The sequence below is a fragment of the Sciurus vulgaris genome (genome assembly GCF_902686455.1).
Source record: "Sciurus vulgaris genome assembly, chromosome: 8".
Classification (NCBI taxonomy): domain Eukaryota; kingdom Metazoa; phylum Chordata; class Mammalia; order Rodentia; family Sciuridae; genus Sciurus; species Sciurus vulgaris.
This window is the reverse complement of record NC_136468.1, coordinates 5,319,545-5,337,236: the sequence shown is the minus strand read 5'-3', so window position 1 is coordinate 5,337,236 and position 17,692 is coordinate 5,319,545. Positions and strand designations below refer to the sequence as shown.

General features: G+C 36.8%; 1 protein-coding gene across 19 annotated transcripts in view; it reads right to left on the bottom strand.

Moving 5' to 3' along the window:
• The window catches only part of KMT2C (lysine methyltransferase 2C), a 266,222-nt gene that overhangs the window by 170,202 nt on the left and 78,328 nt on the right, over window positions 1-17,692 (bottom strand). For 15 of the 19 annotated variants that reach the window (XM_079151029.1, XM_079151018.1, XM_079151036.1 and 12 more), the window contains one exon: window positions 4,202-4,343. In XM_079151029.1, coding sequence (XP_079007155.1) covers window positions 4,202-4,343 — 142 coding nt within the window. The remainder of the gene's footprint in view (window positions 1-4,201; window positions 4,344-17,692) is intronic. The other 4 variants (XM_079151031.1, XM_079151019.1, XM_079151026.1 and 1 more) reach the window with 1 other exon arrangement.

Sequence of the window (17,692 nt, the reverse complement as noted above, 5' to 3'; positions counted from 1 at the left end):
CTTCAGTATGTTTTCCACAGTCTACTCTATGATTGTACTATAAGAACAATTAAGTTCAATAACGATCACACATATGCAATTCTACCTTTCTGTAGCATGATTTTCTCCCCCTTTACTATGGTGCTAGGGATAGAGTCCAGGGCTACACCCCTAAACCACCATGATTTTTCTAAAATTAGTAAGCATACCACAATCAAAAAATTCTAGTTTGTACTTAGGAAAATGATCTTTTAAAAAAAATCTGACTAAAGAAAGTCAAAATATTAATAAGAATAAAGAGTGTAAATCTAAGGACGGGGAAGAGGGCAAAGTTTAACAGCCTCCAGGTTGCATGCCAGCTCTGCACAACATGTGCTAACAAAGTTGTATTTAATCACTGGATAGAACTTTCTTTACGCACAATACACACACACACACACAAACATACACATCACTTAAAGATGTTTAAAACACAAAAAAAATATATAAAAATAAAATTTTAAATGGTTACTGGATTAAATATAGTGGATGTGGGGGAGGGGTCCAGAGAGGGTGAATAGGAAAAGGGAAAGGCCTGATTTAGGCAGAGCACAGGGGATTTTTAGGGTTGTATATGATACCATTATGGCAGACAGATGATGAACATTTGTCAAAATCCATAAAACTGTATGAAGTCAAGAGTGAACACTACTGTAACTAAGGAATTCAGGTTAAAAATACTGCATCAATATTAGTTTGTCGATTTTAACAAATGCACCACACTAATACACAATGTTAGCCAAACTGTTGGACTTGAAAGTGTGGTGATGGGAATACTGTACAATCTGTTCGATTTTTCTATAAATCTAAAACTGTTCTAAAAATTAAAGTCTACTAATTTTCAAAAGAAGTCATTAAAAAGTTAAAAGATGAGCAAGGGATGTATCTCACGTGATAGTGTGACTGCCTAGCATGAACAAGGTCCAGGCTTTTATATCCCAGCATCAAAAAAAAAAAAAGACCAAAAACAATACATACCATGGAATATAGACATAATAAGAGACCTTAGAAAAAACAAAACTGAAAGATTGCTTCTCTTGGACATATTTTCTCTTTATACCATATTTACTGCTTCTACAACCAAATCTTTCTTCTCAGGCATTAAAAGTCTCCAACCAACACCCCTGCAGTAGTTACCCCACTAACTTTCATAACATTTTTCATTAACAGGAAACAAAAATAATCTAATCTTTTGAAATACTATATTCAGGGGCTGGAGTCGTGACTCAGTAGTAGAGTGCTTGCCTAGCATGTGTGAGACGCTGGGTTCAATCCTCAGCACCATAAATAAAAAAATGAATAAAATAAAGGTTCATCAAAATCTACAAAAATATTTTTAAAAAATAAAATATATTCAGTTCTGTTTGCAACCAAGAGTCTCTTTTCAAACATATTAAAACAATCCAAAAGTAGACTACATATTAGCCATAAAGATGTGATACATTCAAGATGACCAATTTCACATAGACAATATTCTCTGACAATAATGCAAAACTGGAAATGTGCAAAAATTAACTTAAAATTTTGCAAATACTGATAAACTAGAAACTATGTGACTAAGAACCCTTCAGTTACTGAACGTGAAAATTTTTGAAATGCAGATAGAGTTGAAACTGAAGGGAAACTTATAACTTTATATAAATCATGAGTAAATTCAAATTTAGATGTTAATGAGCTTAAGTTTTTAACTACTGACTGGTAAAAATAAATGAGGACACTGATAGAACATTAATCAAAAGAAGACAAGAAACAAAAAGGAAACTAACAGAATTAGTTTAACAGACAACTAAAAACAAAAGAGAAGATTAACAAAACCAAAAGCTAATTCTTCAAAAATATCTCTGGGGGAAAAAAAAAGCAGGCAAAATGCAAACAAAATACAGAAGGAAGAGGAGAAATAATTACATATGCAACAAACAATAAAATAATAAAAGTTCACTCTCACCATTTTTTTTAACCACCTCTTTTCAACATAGTTCTAGAAGTCCTAGCTAGAGTAATGAGGCAAGAGAAAAAAATAAAACTCTGTCTATTAGCTGACATGATCTTATGCATGTATAGAAAACCCTGAAGATGCCACCAAAAACTACTAGAACAGAAAAATTAATTCAGTGAAGTTTCAGGATATGAAATCAACATTTAAAAAATAGCATTTCTACATACTAAAAATGACCAATCCAAAAATCTAGAGAACAATCTCATTCACACTAGCAATGAAATTTTTTTAATATTTCAATATAAATTTAGCCAAAATAATAATAGATCTGTGTACCAGAAATTATAAACAGTAATATAAGAAACTGAAAAAACACAAATAAATGGAAAGTTGTCCATGTTCAAGAACTATAAGAATACTGTGAAAACATCTGTAATACCCAAAATTATTCACAAACTCAATGAAGCTCCTATCAAAACTCCAATGTCAAAAAAAAAAAAAAAAAAAAGATCCAATGTCATTTTTCATAGAAATAGAAAAAACAATACTTAGTTTGTATGGAACCAAAAAAGACCTTAAATAGTCAAAATGATCTGGAGTAACAAGAACAAAGCATAAGCATCACACTGACTTCAAAACATATTATAAAATGATTTTACATCAAACCAACATGGTACTGGTATAAAAACAGACACAAACTGATGGAACAGGAAAGACATTGCAGAAATAAACCCACACATTTACTGTCAACTGACTTCTGTCAAAAATGCCAAGAACACACAATGGGGAAATAATTGCCTCTTCAATAAAATGGTGTTAGGAAAACTGGATACCACATGCAGAAGAATGAAATTGGACCCTTACCTCACACCAAACACAAAAATCAACTCCAAATGGGTTAATGACTGAACTATAAGACCTGAAAGTGTTTATGTATACAACATTCAAATGTTCCAAAAAGCACTGCGAGAGAAGGAACTACAGCATAACTAACACTTTACACCCTTCACCTGGAACCACATAATAATATAATAAGCAGGGGGTAGGGCGGTCTCTCTGGCAGGTAAATCATGTGATAGAGAGCAGAGCAAGCTCAAAGGCCCTCCTACAGAAACCTGATCACTATGTTCAGAGGCAGCAGGGAGATAAACATGGTGAAAGCACAAAAAGTGACAAAGGAAATCTGAGAGATAGCCAAGGCCAGATCATGTCTTGAACAAATATCAAGAGTATGAAATGTTAAATATAATATATTCAATTTCAATACAACAGTATAAGACAGTAAGGGGAGAAATGACTTCATTTTAGAATATTTTTTGCAACTTTGCTAAGAAAAAAATTGGAGTATAGAAAGGCAAAGAGAATCAAAGATTATTCAATCCTTTAAAAGAAGAAAGGGAAGCAGGGGTGGTTTAAAAGGCTACAGCTTCCCAAGGGCATCAATGGTTTCAACCAAGATGGCAGACAAGTTAAGACAGTAGGAATTTGTGTGGGTTATCTTCTGAAGTTGAGCCACAAGATACAATGATGCGGATTATCAGATATGAGAAAAAAAGAGAAATTGAAGATTAACTCAAAAGATTTTGGCCTAAGTTAACTGAGTAAACACTGGTATTGTTTACCGAAATGGGGAAATCTGGTGAAGATGATGATTTGAGGCAGAGGCAGAGACAGAATGAATAGTTTGGGACATGTAAAGGGTGAGATATCTAGCACACCGCCGGAAGGAGATGTTAAGCAGACAGGTAGATATGGAAGTCAGGAGTGGCATTGGAAATAAAGAAGCGGGGAAGGGCCCTCTCAAGGACACACAAGATTCATGGCTGTCAAACTAGAGGTGCTTTCCAGAAGCTGAAGAAAACCAGAAAGCAGGGAAGGTGTTGCTTACTTCAAAGCTGAACTACATATCAATAGGTGATAAATCCAGTATTTCTTTTTTAAACGATGGGGAGAGGGTAAGGACAAAGAATATACTTAAGTTTACAGTTAAGTATCAAAAATCAGTTCTAATGCTGAATATTACAGCTATTTTTTCAGTCAGGAATAGCATACTGCTAATATTCTGTGTTCACCTGGGGTGACCAGACACCACTCTAGTGTACTGCCTGCTCTGCAACTCTCAAACTCCATAGCCATCCTCCACCCAACTACAAGTTTAAAGCTAAAAATGATAAAACTCCATCAAGATTAACATCTCAAATCCTTCCTCCCTGAATTTTTCCAATTCAGTTCTTTTCATTCTCTAACCTGATTTTGGCTTCTACACCAACAGAGACCTGGGAGTTTGCAGATTCCTCAGACACAGATCGCTGAAGAGCTGAGACTGGCTGCTTGCTGCTATCCACTTCTGTTTCGGCATCCTCTTCTGCAGACTGCTCTTTGATTTCTGCTTCACAGTAAACAAGAGGATATAAAGAGTCAGTCTTATGTTTATATCAATCACTGGTGAATTTATCTACAACACATAATGTGTTAATGGAAAAAAAAATCAAACAAATGACAATACTTCACTGATACAAGAAAAGTTCACATACATAAGTAATGGTATTGTTTATATTTGTTACCTTCAGCAAAAGGATAATCAAAAAATTTATATTTTAAGTCTTAAATTTCACAAAATATGTTTCATTCTTGGACTTACAGACTTCTTTAAAACAAGATATACTTTTCCTTGTGCCCAAAGCAAAACAGACTCAGAAGTTTCATCTTAGTAATACTATTATTATATTCAGAATTTATTATATTCGGGAGTATAGCAATCGATCTTTAGAATATAAGTGTTTCAATGTGACCCATTTTAAATTTCTTCATATTTTACAATTGAAATTATCATTAATTTAAAACAATCATGCATTCTAATTATTAGCCATTCTAAAAGCTAAATATATTAAAAGAACACACCTTGATTACACTATTTTTCAATTCTCAGGACTTTAATCCCAAATACCTTTTACCTCTCCTTTCTCCGGAGGCAGCCTATCTGCTGAGGATTTTAAAATACCCCCACCCCCAACATCATTCCTCTTTAAATAAAAATCATACATCCACTCTGGCTTTCCTGTATGTTACCAGAATAAAGAGAGACTGCATCTTCACCAATGCTCCCAAGGCACTTCCACAGTCTTGGTTACAGCCTTCTCTTCTAACACAAAATCTGTTCACACCTTTCCACACCAACCCCACACCCTTGCAGTCAGGTAGGCCCTCAAGCCCTTTGGGCTGCTCCTGTGGTGCCAAACCTCATGAAATGCACTGTGGAGTGTCTGAGCTCCTCACCTTCCCCTGGGCTGCCCTCTTCTAAGCTGAACCCGTCCTCCTCCTCAGCAGCTATTCTCACCAACACCACCAGAGGTCGCGCGCACTCCTTCAAACTCCTAAGAACGCATTTCACACGAGGACTGGGTCTGCATCTGTGGCACTCCCGCGCTCCAGCATCCCAACCACACGGGAACTGCACAACAGATACACCGAGCAGTTTGGATGCTAACTTTCACATGTAACTTTACCTTTCACCTCTCATTTCAGAATTTCAGTCTGACATCCCTATATTGAGACTATCTTCTAAATTCAAAATGTATTTCAGCAAACTATTTTGGGGGAAAAAACGAACAATTTTCTATAACTATTAATTGTATAGTTAGAGAAACTACAAATAATTGTAAATTCTGAGGAGTAAAATTAATGATTACATGAGGCATCAAACAGATGGCTTTGGTTTCACCACTAAAATAACATGTTTCTCTTTTTTAATTCTTTTTTCTTTTTTTTTTTTTTTTGCAGTGCTGGGGATTGAACTCAGGACCTTGTACTTGCAAGGCAAGCACTCTACCAACTGAGCTATCTCCCCAGCCCCACATTTTTCTCTTTTTTAAATTAAAACTGGAAAGTTGAACACAATGCTTATAAGGCATATCAACCAAGATGTCCTATCTACCCCTAGAAACAAAATTGATATGGAGTACCCAGAATCAAAACTACAAATATGTGTTTGTACCTAAGGGGGAAAATCAAACATTAATTTTGCAAATTTTACTAAATTAAAATTTAAAATTTATATATAACAAAAGATGCCATGAGCAAAATGAATACATTACAGATGAAAGGAAATACATGTAATTTGTATCCCCAAAAAGGTATTGGAATTCAGAATATGTCAAGAACTCTACAGGTAAACAAGATAAAGCACATAAACCTGCAGAAAACAGACAAAGGACAAAGTCCATAGTCTCCTTCCTCTGCAGTGCTCAATTTTAGGAGGCACTCATCTAGCTCAGTCAACGTTCTTTGCAGCAAAACTTGGCAAGTTACACCAACAGAATATGACCAAAAGTGACTGCTGCTGCTTCTCCATCACCTAAAACTAAGTGACCTGCTGTGAGCAAAATTATGTTCCCCTTTCCTATGGAATAGACAGTCACCCAGCTGCAGTGATGCCAAAAAGTCAGTGCTCCAATGGATGCCAAAAGAAAAGAAGAAGAAACAAAAAAACTCAGGTCTATCCCCAGCCACATGAAACAAAGATGCCCCAAGAGCCCGGACTCCTGCTACAGAATACGACATGAGAGCAAAATCAGCTTTATAAGCCACTGCTGTATTCTAAAGTCTCTGGCATACTTGTTTAATTTATGTCCAAGTTAACACAGAAAGTGCTATCAGGATAGGGAGCTGTCACAACGAAAACAAATACTAAGTGGCGTGATCGCCAGGCCGTGAGATATGATACTGCAGTCTCAAAATTCACAGGCCCTCTCCAAGAGGCATCAACGTCTGACTTAACTGCGACCCACAAGAATTTGGAAAGCAGACTGTGCTTATAAGGCCTGTCACTCTAGGGAAATCATTCGGAAAGACCCACAGGTCATTCTGCGTTGCCTGTTCTCTAGAGCTTTTACAGCCAGACAGTAGGGAAGCCAATTCTGTTACAGACTCACTCTGCCTATTACATTTGAAGGACTACAAAATGGGATGTGTTACAACACCTTTGGAACCATATCATTTGTACTCACAGAGGTCCAACACACATGTGAGTACACATTTTTTTGCACTATTCTTAATACTAACAAGAAAGGTAAGAGAAAGAAACAAGAAATGGAGAGTACAGTGGTGCTTTAGAGGCTCACAAACAGTGAGCCAGGTGGAGTAGAGACCCATGGCATTACATTTCCTATGAACATTTTTTTTCTCTAATGACAGTTCCATTAATCCCCTACCCCAAATTGTTCCCTCCAACTGGGTCTGGCCTGTCTGCTACTTGTTAATATGCTGCTATTTACCCCTTATAATATCTAGCAGAAACTTTTCTTTCCTGGAAAACTGTATAACAGGTCTTTTATCTTATGTTTATCCCCTCATCCAAAAGTAAACACACGGCATATAGCACTGCTAATGCACAGCACTTCCAGAGAGGTTCCACTGCTTACAACAGGGAAAACAACAGAATGGTGTTGCTATTACCCTTTCCCTTTCTCTAGAAACAGAAGGAAATGGCAAGGCTAAACACAAACGCTAACAGTAGATTGATAGGTTTTCAGGTAAACACCTTTTGAAAATAGGTTTCCTCTGTTCAGAAGGGGAAAAAAACAATTCAGACTCTAGGGAAATTATTTATTTGTTTGATTGTTTATGTTTAAGAAATGAGATCAGGACCAGTTCTGAACCACAAAGACTGGCTTTGACAGTTCAACCTATTCTCTTCTTTATTATTGCTATCAGTTCTGCTAATGAGCATAACCTGGATATGCTAAAGAACAGTCAGGATTGATGAGTTGGTTTTATTTTTTATTTGAATTTTGCTGTTTTGCCTTTTTTGTTTTTTAATAAATAAAAAGGAATCTTGTAACTGCTTCCTTGGGAGTAGCAATTCCAAAACAGAAACAATAAAAGGTCTCCCTAAATACATGCAACTATGGGTTAATAACAGAAACTGTTTCTTGAACTGTCACTCTACATTTGGCAGAATACATTACATCCTACTGTCTGTCAAAGTCAAGGCAGAATAATTAGAGCTTATGACTCTCCCTTTCCCCACCTCTAATCTTCAAAAGATTGTCAGTCTGGCAGAACAATGTGCGACAGACTAGATCTAGCTAAAAATGACATCAGATGGAGATCCTAACCAGGGATGTCATCCAGACATGCTCAGGATGAATGTGACCCAGTAAAAACCAACATTGTATTCCTAATGCCAGCACTTGGCTATCTCTAGTTTATCACTTGAAATACAAACTCAAAGCTGATGCTTTGTCTAAAGGATGAAGTTAGCCACTCGATCAATGATATAGTCTAGCCTGGGCTCCTTGGTCACTTTACAGAGTTTTTGCCTTTCATGGAGTTGTATTTGTTCAAACTGCCTGCAGCCTAAACTTGCAGAAATTGGAAAAGAGACTTTTCACATTAAAACTTTTTCAGCATATTTTTCTTTGGCATAAAATCCCCAGTGAATCTCTCCCCTTATACTTTTTTTTTTTAATTATTTTTTTTGTTTTGTTTTTTATTGTAAACAAATGGGATACATGTTGTTTCTGTTTGTACATGGCATAAAGGCATACCATTTGTGTAATCATAAATTTACATAGGGTAATGTTGTTTGATTCATTCTGTTATTTTTTTCCCTTCCCCCACCCCTCCCACCCCTCTTTTCCCTCTATACAGTCCTTCCTTCCTCCATTATTGCCCCCCTCCCTAACCCTAACTCTAACCTTAACACTAACCTTTCCCTCCCCCCTTTATGTGTCCTCATCCACTTATTAGCGATATCATTCGACCTTTGGTTTTTTGAGATTGGCTTATCTCACTTAGCATGATATTCTCCAATTTCATCCATTTGCCTGCAAATGCCATAATTTTATCATTCTTTACCACAGTTTCTTTATCCATTCATCAATTGAAGGACATCTAGGTTGGTTCCACAATCTGGCTATCGTGAATTGAGCAGCTATGAACATTGATGTGGCTGTATCCCTGTAGTATGCTGATTTTAAGTCCTTTGGGTATAGGCCAAGGAGTGGGATAGCTGGGTCAAATGGTGGTTCCATTCCAAGATTTCTAAGGAATCTCCAGGGGGTATCGCAATACCAGATCTTCAATTCTACTACAAAGCAATAGTAACAAAAACGGCACGGTATTGGTACCAAAATAGAAAGGTAGATCAATGGTACAGAATAGAGAACACAGACACAAACCCAAATAAATACAATTTTCTCATACTAGACAAAAGGGCCAAAAATATGCAATGGAGAAAAGATAGCCTCTTCAACAAATGGTGCTGGGAGAATTGGAAATCCATATGCAATAGAATGAAACTAAACCCATATCTCTCACCATGCACGAAACTAAACTCAAAATGGATTAAGGACCTTGGAATCAGACCAGAGACCCTGCAAATTATAGAAGAAAAAGTAGGTCCAGATCTTCAACACGTCGGCTTAGGACCAGACTTCCTCAACAGGACTCCCATAGCACAAGAAATAAAAGCAAGAATCAATAACTGGGATAGATTCAAACTAAAAAGCTTTCTCTCAGCAAAGGAAACTATCAGCAATGCGAAGAAAGAGCCTACAGAGTGGGAGAAAATCTTTGCCAATCATACTTCAGATAGAGCACTAATCTCCAGAATCTATAAAGAACTCAAAAAACTCTACACCAAGAATGCAAATAATCCAGTCAACAAATGGGCTAAGGAAATGAACAGACACTTCACAGAAGAAGATCTACAAGCAATCAACAAATATATGGGAAAATGTTCAACATCTCTAGTAATAAGAGAAATGCAAATCAAAATCACCCTAAGATTCCATCTTGCCCCAATTAGAATGGCGATTATCAAGAATACAAGCAACAACAGGTGTTGGCAAGGATGTGGGGAAAAAGGTACACTCATACATTGCTGGTGGGGCTGCAAATTAGTGCAGCCACTCTGGAAAGCAGTGTGGAGATTCCCCTTATACTTTTAACCTGACCTAAATACAAACAAATACTCTCTGGTCAACAAAATGCTCTTAAACCAGAAAGCAACCCTGAGGGCGTGGAGGTATCCCCAGCACTACCAGTGGTTAATCTCTGACCAGTAGGTGGTGCATGTGCAGGGGTGACTACAATGCTGAAGAACCTAACCACGTGCAGGCAAGCTGACGTTCCTAAGAGAACCTGACAGTTATCTACGCACTTCATTAAATGACATCACCTATGTGCCAACCATCTTTGGGGATACAAAGGTAAGTGAGTTCTAACCTCTGCCCTTACATAATTCCATTACATATCCTCTTTAGCCCCTTTAATTTTCCATTCCCATGACTCTTACTCTATCCTAGTTAGTTCTATGACAGGAGAAAGTTTAAATTAATAACAAAAGTTATTCGATGTGGTAAAATCAGAGCATCTTAGCTCAGCCATGGACTAGTCATGTGACCTTTGTATGTTACTGAACCTCAGGTCAACTTTAGTTTGCTCCCCATTTAAAAGACAGATAATAGTATCTAATATAAAACTAGCTTTGGGATAAAAAAAAAAAAAAAAAAAAAAAAACAATGCATGAAGAGCATTAAGTCCAAGGCCTTTAATAAGTGCAGGTTCATGGGTGTTTTTCTGCATATATATCCACCTCCTCATCTGCAAGATTTTTTTCAAGGGAAACACAGATATTAGAGATTGACCCAGGGCCTTAACCACACTGAGCACTCCATCACTGAGCTACACACCCAGCCTAAGATCTAACTTTTTTTTTTTTTTTTTTTTGGCGGTACTGGGGATCGAACTCAGGACTTTGTGCTTGCAAGGCAAGCACTCTACCAGCTGAGCTATCTCCCCAGCCCCTAAGATCTAACTGTTGATGTCAGACCACAAATTATTAAATTGTATTTTGAGAAGTAATAAGTGGCTATGAGCTAGAAGGTAGGAGAGCATTACTTTAGAATGATTATCAAACAAAATTTTGGGTAACTACTACACTAACTTCAAATGCAGTCAGTACAAAAATACAGTCAGGAAACCTGCCCTTAATGGATTTCTGTGGAAGAAAGAAAACAGTACAGTACCTGACATGACATAGGACAACACAGGTATGAGGGGGCTGAGGGAAGAGGTGGCAGTGCAGCTCCTAAAGGGTTTGAAGAGATATCAGGAGCCCAGTTAGAACAACGAGGAGAGGCTGACTCAGGTTCTTCCTTTACAAAGAACCTCTGGGGCTCCAGAGTTCAGTAGCTCACTTGCCTAACACACACAATGGCCTGGGTTCAATTCACAGCACCTAACAACAACAGCAGCAATCTGACCTATTATTCTCATTTGAAAGATAAGGAAATGAAGTCTCAAAGTTAGCAAAGGGAAAGTCACAAAGCTGAGGGCAAAGCCAAAACGCACAATCAGGTTTGTACAGGCACACTGTTGGTGCAGTGTCTGACAAAGCACAGAAGTTTTAAGAATAGATCCATGAGAAAGTGAAATACTAACAGTTTTACAAGGACATTTTACTGAGGAATCACTTGCTGAATATCAAGACTATGAAATGAAAACTGAAAATAAAGTTTTCCACTTCATTTTTTTAAGCACAACTAAGATTATAAAGTGGCAAGAACACTTACCTCACAGACAAGTTCACAGAAATAAAAAATACTGATTTGGAGCAATTATGAAATTATTTCCCTCAAAAGTTATATAATTCTTCCAAAGGACTATATGTATCCTACAACAAACTCACAAGTATAACTGCATAATAGACTATAAGATGTTAAAAATATTTCAGTGTTCAAGCACAGCCTTTGTTACCAACACAGTACATTCTTTCAAAGCATCCTGGCTTTCAATGGATTGTTTATATTTTACTTATTAAGGGATTCTAAGATCTTCAGGGAAGAAATTACATCTTTACTTTTACTTACCCCTATTTTTATTAATATGCAAAATTTAGAAATTAAAAGAAATTATCAAGAATATGAGCAACAAGCAGTATTACTGGCAACACCCATTTCTCTGTCATTAACAGAACTGCAGATATTTTCTTACTGTATTCTATTTTTTCAGCTATCCTAAAATATCATTTACCTTTTCACCATGTCAAAATTATAGTAGTTATTAAATTCACTGCTACATTTTACAGTTTATTTAAGGGTAGATCTTTACAATTATTTTTATTCACTTAAACATTATTTACTGAGGGTACATGGACTTCACCAGACTGCCAGAGGGACAAAGGGCACAGAGGAGATGAAGAGTCCCCTCGGTTCACTCTGTGGAAATAGACACTGTTTTATAAACCAGAGACTGTCATAAAATCTGATTCATGGTCAATACTGTTTAATTAGTTAATTAATTAATCATATACAAAATATAGATCTCATATATGTAAACAAAGAATTATAAAATTTTTAAAAACTAATATTTGCTAATTACATAGTCAACATTAGCATTCACTGTCTGCTAGTTATCCAAAAAATATGCATGCATGCCTTCCCATATGTTCTGGTATACTACTAAATACAATAAAATTACTTTCCTGACTTCCTCACCTCACCTCTACAACATAGTAATAATACTGTTCATGCACACTTCATAACTGCAGAGGAAAATGCTAACTGATAAACTATTTAATCATGTTCTCTCCTTTTTAACAGAAATGTCCAAAAGAAGTGTGTCTTACAAGAGCTTTGATGATCAGATGTGTTTGTGTCTTATCCAGTGTACCCTCTACATCTACAAGGTGCCATAAAGCTAAAGCATTAGCGCTGGTTAGAAACAGCAAACTTTTTATTCATCCTATCTTTATTAAAATGCTGACACTGATTAATATGAACATGGTCACTGCTTTAACAGAACAAGGTATAATCATCTAAAAGTAAAGACACAAAAAATGTGAGAATGGTTTTCTTTGACAGTTAACACTATAGGTGACTTACTCTCCTTAATTGCTCCATAAATTGTTATAAATATATATTACTGCTATAATTGCTGATATGATTTCCTTAAGGCAAACACAAAAGGCTTAAAAAAAAAGTGCCCAAATGTATCAAAACCCAAAACTACACTAATATTAATTAAAATTGTGATTTTAGATAAACTGTTCTCTAGATGGTTTATTTAGTTGCTACCAGTATTTCATTTAGTTTCCCTATGAGGTTTTAAAAAAAAAAAAAAAAAAAAAAGTTTTCAGTTGATTTTTTTGTAATAAACAAAAATTAAAAAAATATATTTCACCATACATCTTTACCTTATAACAATGGCTATTTATATCAATATTGATCTTCTTTTGACACATTTTTAGGTCTAAAAATATATATGTACATCAACCAATAAAACTGTCCTGAATCCTCTAGAAAAGTCCAGGTATCAACTGACTAACAACAAGTGACCCTAGATGATGTCAGAGGACAGCTGAGTTGCACAGGAATGCCCACCTGAATTCTGGACCCACAAAATCATAGGACATTTCTGTTGTTTTGAACCATTATATTTTGGGGTGACGTGCTATGCAGCAATAAATAACTGAAAATTTCTTTGTAAACTCATCTGCAAATGACATACTATAACTGATCAACAAGTATGTGTGACTGGGGAGATAGCTCAGTTGGTAAAGTGCTTGCCTTGCAAGCACAAGGCCATGGGTTCAATTCCCAGCACAAAAAAAAAAAAAAAAAAAGAAGTACTTGTGTGTTTCTGCTCCATTATCTCCAAGTCTAAGGACCAAATTTTTTTAAAAAAGCAAATAGGTAGCCACTAACACAAACACTGATGCTAACTATGAAAGAAAAACAGGCTTCTGAAGGTTTTGCTGAGTCCATAAGTGACCTACATGATTCCCAATCACAACTCACTGGACACCAGTAATCATACAGCCCCACAAGAGTACCAGAAAATGTAACTCCAACATGTATACAGAAGGCAGAGAGCGAACTATGCAAAAGAGAGTACCACGACTTATCTACCATGATCATGTATTTAAAAAAATATATATACACACTAAAGTTAGTGGGAAAAAGTATCAAGGTTAAAAAAGTGATGCAAAAAGAGAAAAGTCCGTTACAAATTTTCGTATCAAAACAAGGTAGGAAAGTACGAGTTAAGCGGTTGAGCTACATAACCAAGTCTTTATTAACAGCTGCACTTAAACTGTATAGTGGTTTGGGTGTCTACATTTTAAAATAACGATATCAATGAAATTTCTATTCTTGTAAACAAAGGCATATGTAGGGTTTTATACAAGCTTGTATTTTAAACATAATGCACACTCAGTGAATCATCACTGAAGCAAAACAAAACTGAACTAGTCAAATATGTGATTCTGGCACTCTAATTCCACATACTTCGCCAAGTGTGCTGACAAAGCAGGCTGCTCCTACCTTACCTGTCTATGCCAAGTAAATACTAAGGATTGAACATCACCACCACATAAGAACCAATAGTCTCTGGACACACAGCAGCTAAAAATGAACACAAAACTGGGCCTGAAGACAATTCAAGATTTTCAGATGTAATTCAAGGCAGATGACACCACAGTTTGCCTCTTGAATGTCTCCTACAGGCCTAGGTATTGAAGGCTTGGTCTCCAGTCCATGGCACTTTTGGGAGGTGGCAGAACCTTTAGGAAGTAGGGCCTTAGTGGAAAGAAGGTAAGTCGTCAAGGACAGGCCACTGAAGGAGAGAGCACTGGGATGTTGGTCCCTTAGTTAGTCCTCCTTGCTCCCACCCACCTGAGGTGAATGGAGCTCCTCTGTCGTGCTGTTGTGGTTTAAATAACCTCCCAAAAGCTCCTGAGGACAACGCGAGAAAGCTGAGGTGAAGTAACTGGGTTATGATAGCCTTGACTTAAGCAGTGCACTGATCCACTGGAATGGATTAACTGCCTGGGGCTGTAGGCGGGTAGGGTGTGCCTGAAGGAGGAAGATCACTGGGGGCGTGCCCTGGGGGTTTTTATTTTGTCCCTGATGAGTCATCTCAGTCCGGCTCTGCTTCCTGGTAGCCATGCCCTGAGTTGCTTTCCTCCACGATGCTCTCTGCCTCCCCTCAGACACTGGGTAATGGAGCCCCCCTTCTGTGGACTTCTGAAATCTTGAGCCCATATAAACTTCTCCTCTAAAATTCTTGTGAGGTTTGTGGAGAGTTTTTTGTTTGTTTTGTTGTGTGTTTGGTCAAAGTGACCAAATTAAAACATACCCATTCCCAATACAGGCTCAAAAGCAATGGAACTGAGCAACCACTGATTGAAACCAAGCACTAAAATAAACTTTTCTTCCTTTTAAGTCAATTATCTCAGGTATTTGTCACAGTGATAGCATCTAACACTAAGCAGATGTCATTAGTAGAAATCCCTCTAATGTTCACAAATGGTAGTCTTGATATTAAATAGTTTAATTTTTACTTACTAAATTATTTAAATTAAACAAGTAAATGGTTTTACTTTGCTAATGCTATTTGTGAGACATTCTTGAGAGAGAGAGAGAGTGAGTGTTTGTGGGGGTGGTGTTGGGGATATCAACACCCAGGACTTTGTGCATGTCAGACAAGCACACTACTACTGAGTCATATCCCTTAGCCCAGGACATTCTTATTCTAATGTATAGATATTAACTTGGTTTTCATACAATCAGTTCACCAAATTAAAAAAAAAAAAGTTATAGTTAGTACCTGTGAGTACATTAAAAAAATACCTGAGACAACTTCCAATCCCCAATCTAGCATACAAAGAGTTCCAATGCTTTCATTCAATCCTAACAAGTAAAAAGTGGACTGAAATATCGATTCTTCCTAGGCCTGTAAGAGATCATAGGGCAAATTGCTGCTCTCAGAACTGGAAAGACAGGCCCATAAGAACAACAACTGAGCAAAAACCTTCACCATCAGGAAGACTTGCACTGTAACTGACAAAATGCTGAAGGCCCAGTGTAGACAAGTATAAGATTAAAAACTTGGGGGAGAGGGGACAACACTGGGGAATTTTACCTCCAGGACCAGGTTCTCAGTGAATATACAGAAAAATCCTTTTGTGTCTGGGGCAGGGTAAGGTGGGGGAAGAACCATTTTTAAATATGCCAAAGCATTCTGTTTTTAACTAGGCCTGTCCACCTCAGGGGGAAAAAAAAAAAGTGAACTACTGAACATGGTGAGACAATATCAACATAGAACTCTGTATCCTGCAATGTTATCCTTCAAAGCTAAATGGGAAATTAAGTTCTTCTCAGAAAAGCAAATATTGAGGAATTTGTCCAGTTGATCTACCTTACAAGAAATGTTAAAAGTTGTTTAAGGAGAACAAAAACAATGTAGGTCAGAAACCCAGATCTATATCAAGAAAGGAAGAGCATCTCAAAAGGAATAAGTAAAGGTAAAATTTTAAATTTTATTCTTAACTGATCTGAAAGATATCTATTAGTTCAAACTAATATTTTCAACACTATGCAACTAAGTAGGCTTATATATACACATAGTTTATGAATAAGTGGTGAACAGCTGGCAACCATGCAAGGGCTGGGAACGAAGACTATTCTGTTACTATAAGGTATTCACACTACCAGTTAGGTAGTACGGTGTTCACTGAAAGTAGACTTGAATTAGCTGTGATTATATATTGCAAACTCTAGAACAAGCACTAAAAAAGGGGTAAACTGATATATACTAAGAAAGGAGAGAAAACAGAATCACAGAAAGTGCTCAATTAAAATCACAAAGGTGGAAAATAGCAGAAGACAAAAATAGGAACAATAAGGATGAGACAATAATAGATAGGAGGGCTATTAATTTTACTCAATCAAGATTTGCTGTAATCCCACCTACTCAGAAAACTGAGACAGAAGAATCAAAAGTTTGAGAACAGGGCTGGGGTTGTGGCTCAGTAGTAGAGTGCTTGCCTCAAACGTATAAGGCACTGGATTCAATCCTTGCCACCATGTAAAAATAAATAAATACAATAAAGGTACTGTGTCCATTTATAACTAAAAAAAATATAAAAAAAGAAAGTTCAAGGAAAACCCGGACAACTTAAGAACATCAGGTCTCAAAATAAAAAGGACACCAGATGTAGCTCAGTGGTAGAGCACTTGCTTAGCATGCATGAGGCCCTGGGTTCACTCTCCAGTACTAAAGGAAGGAATGTCAACAGTATAAATATATCAATTAAAAGACAGAGACTGTCTGAGTGATCCAAAAACAAAACCCACCTATTGTCCACAAGAAACCTACTTTAAAGATGCAGTTAGATTAACAGTAAATAGATGGAGAAAGATATTTCTATGCTAACATTGTACAGCTGAGAATGCAAACAGATATAGCCACTTTGACAGTTCCTCACAAAATTATTCTTCGCCTGGGATGCAGCTCTAGCTCAATGGAAGAGCACTTGCCTAGCATGCTGAAGGTCCAGGCTCCAAGAGTGGGGTGGAGTTGCTATAAACATACCCTTAGCAATCCAGCAATCATGTTGCTTGGTATTTACTCAAATGGGCTGGAAACATGTCCATACAAACATATGCACACAATAATCATAGCAGCTTTATTCACAATTGCCAGACCCTGAAAACAATCAAGGTGTCCTCCAATAGGTGAATGAATGATAACTAGACTATGATACAACCAAACTCTGGGAAAACTCTGTTCAAAAGAAAAACCTATCAAGATATGAGGACATGGAAGAAACATGAACATCTATCACTAACTTAAAAAAGGTAATCTGAAAAGGCTACAAGTATTCAACATTCTGGAAAAGGCAAAACTATGTAAACGATAAAAAGAATGGATGATGCCAAAGCGTATGGA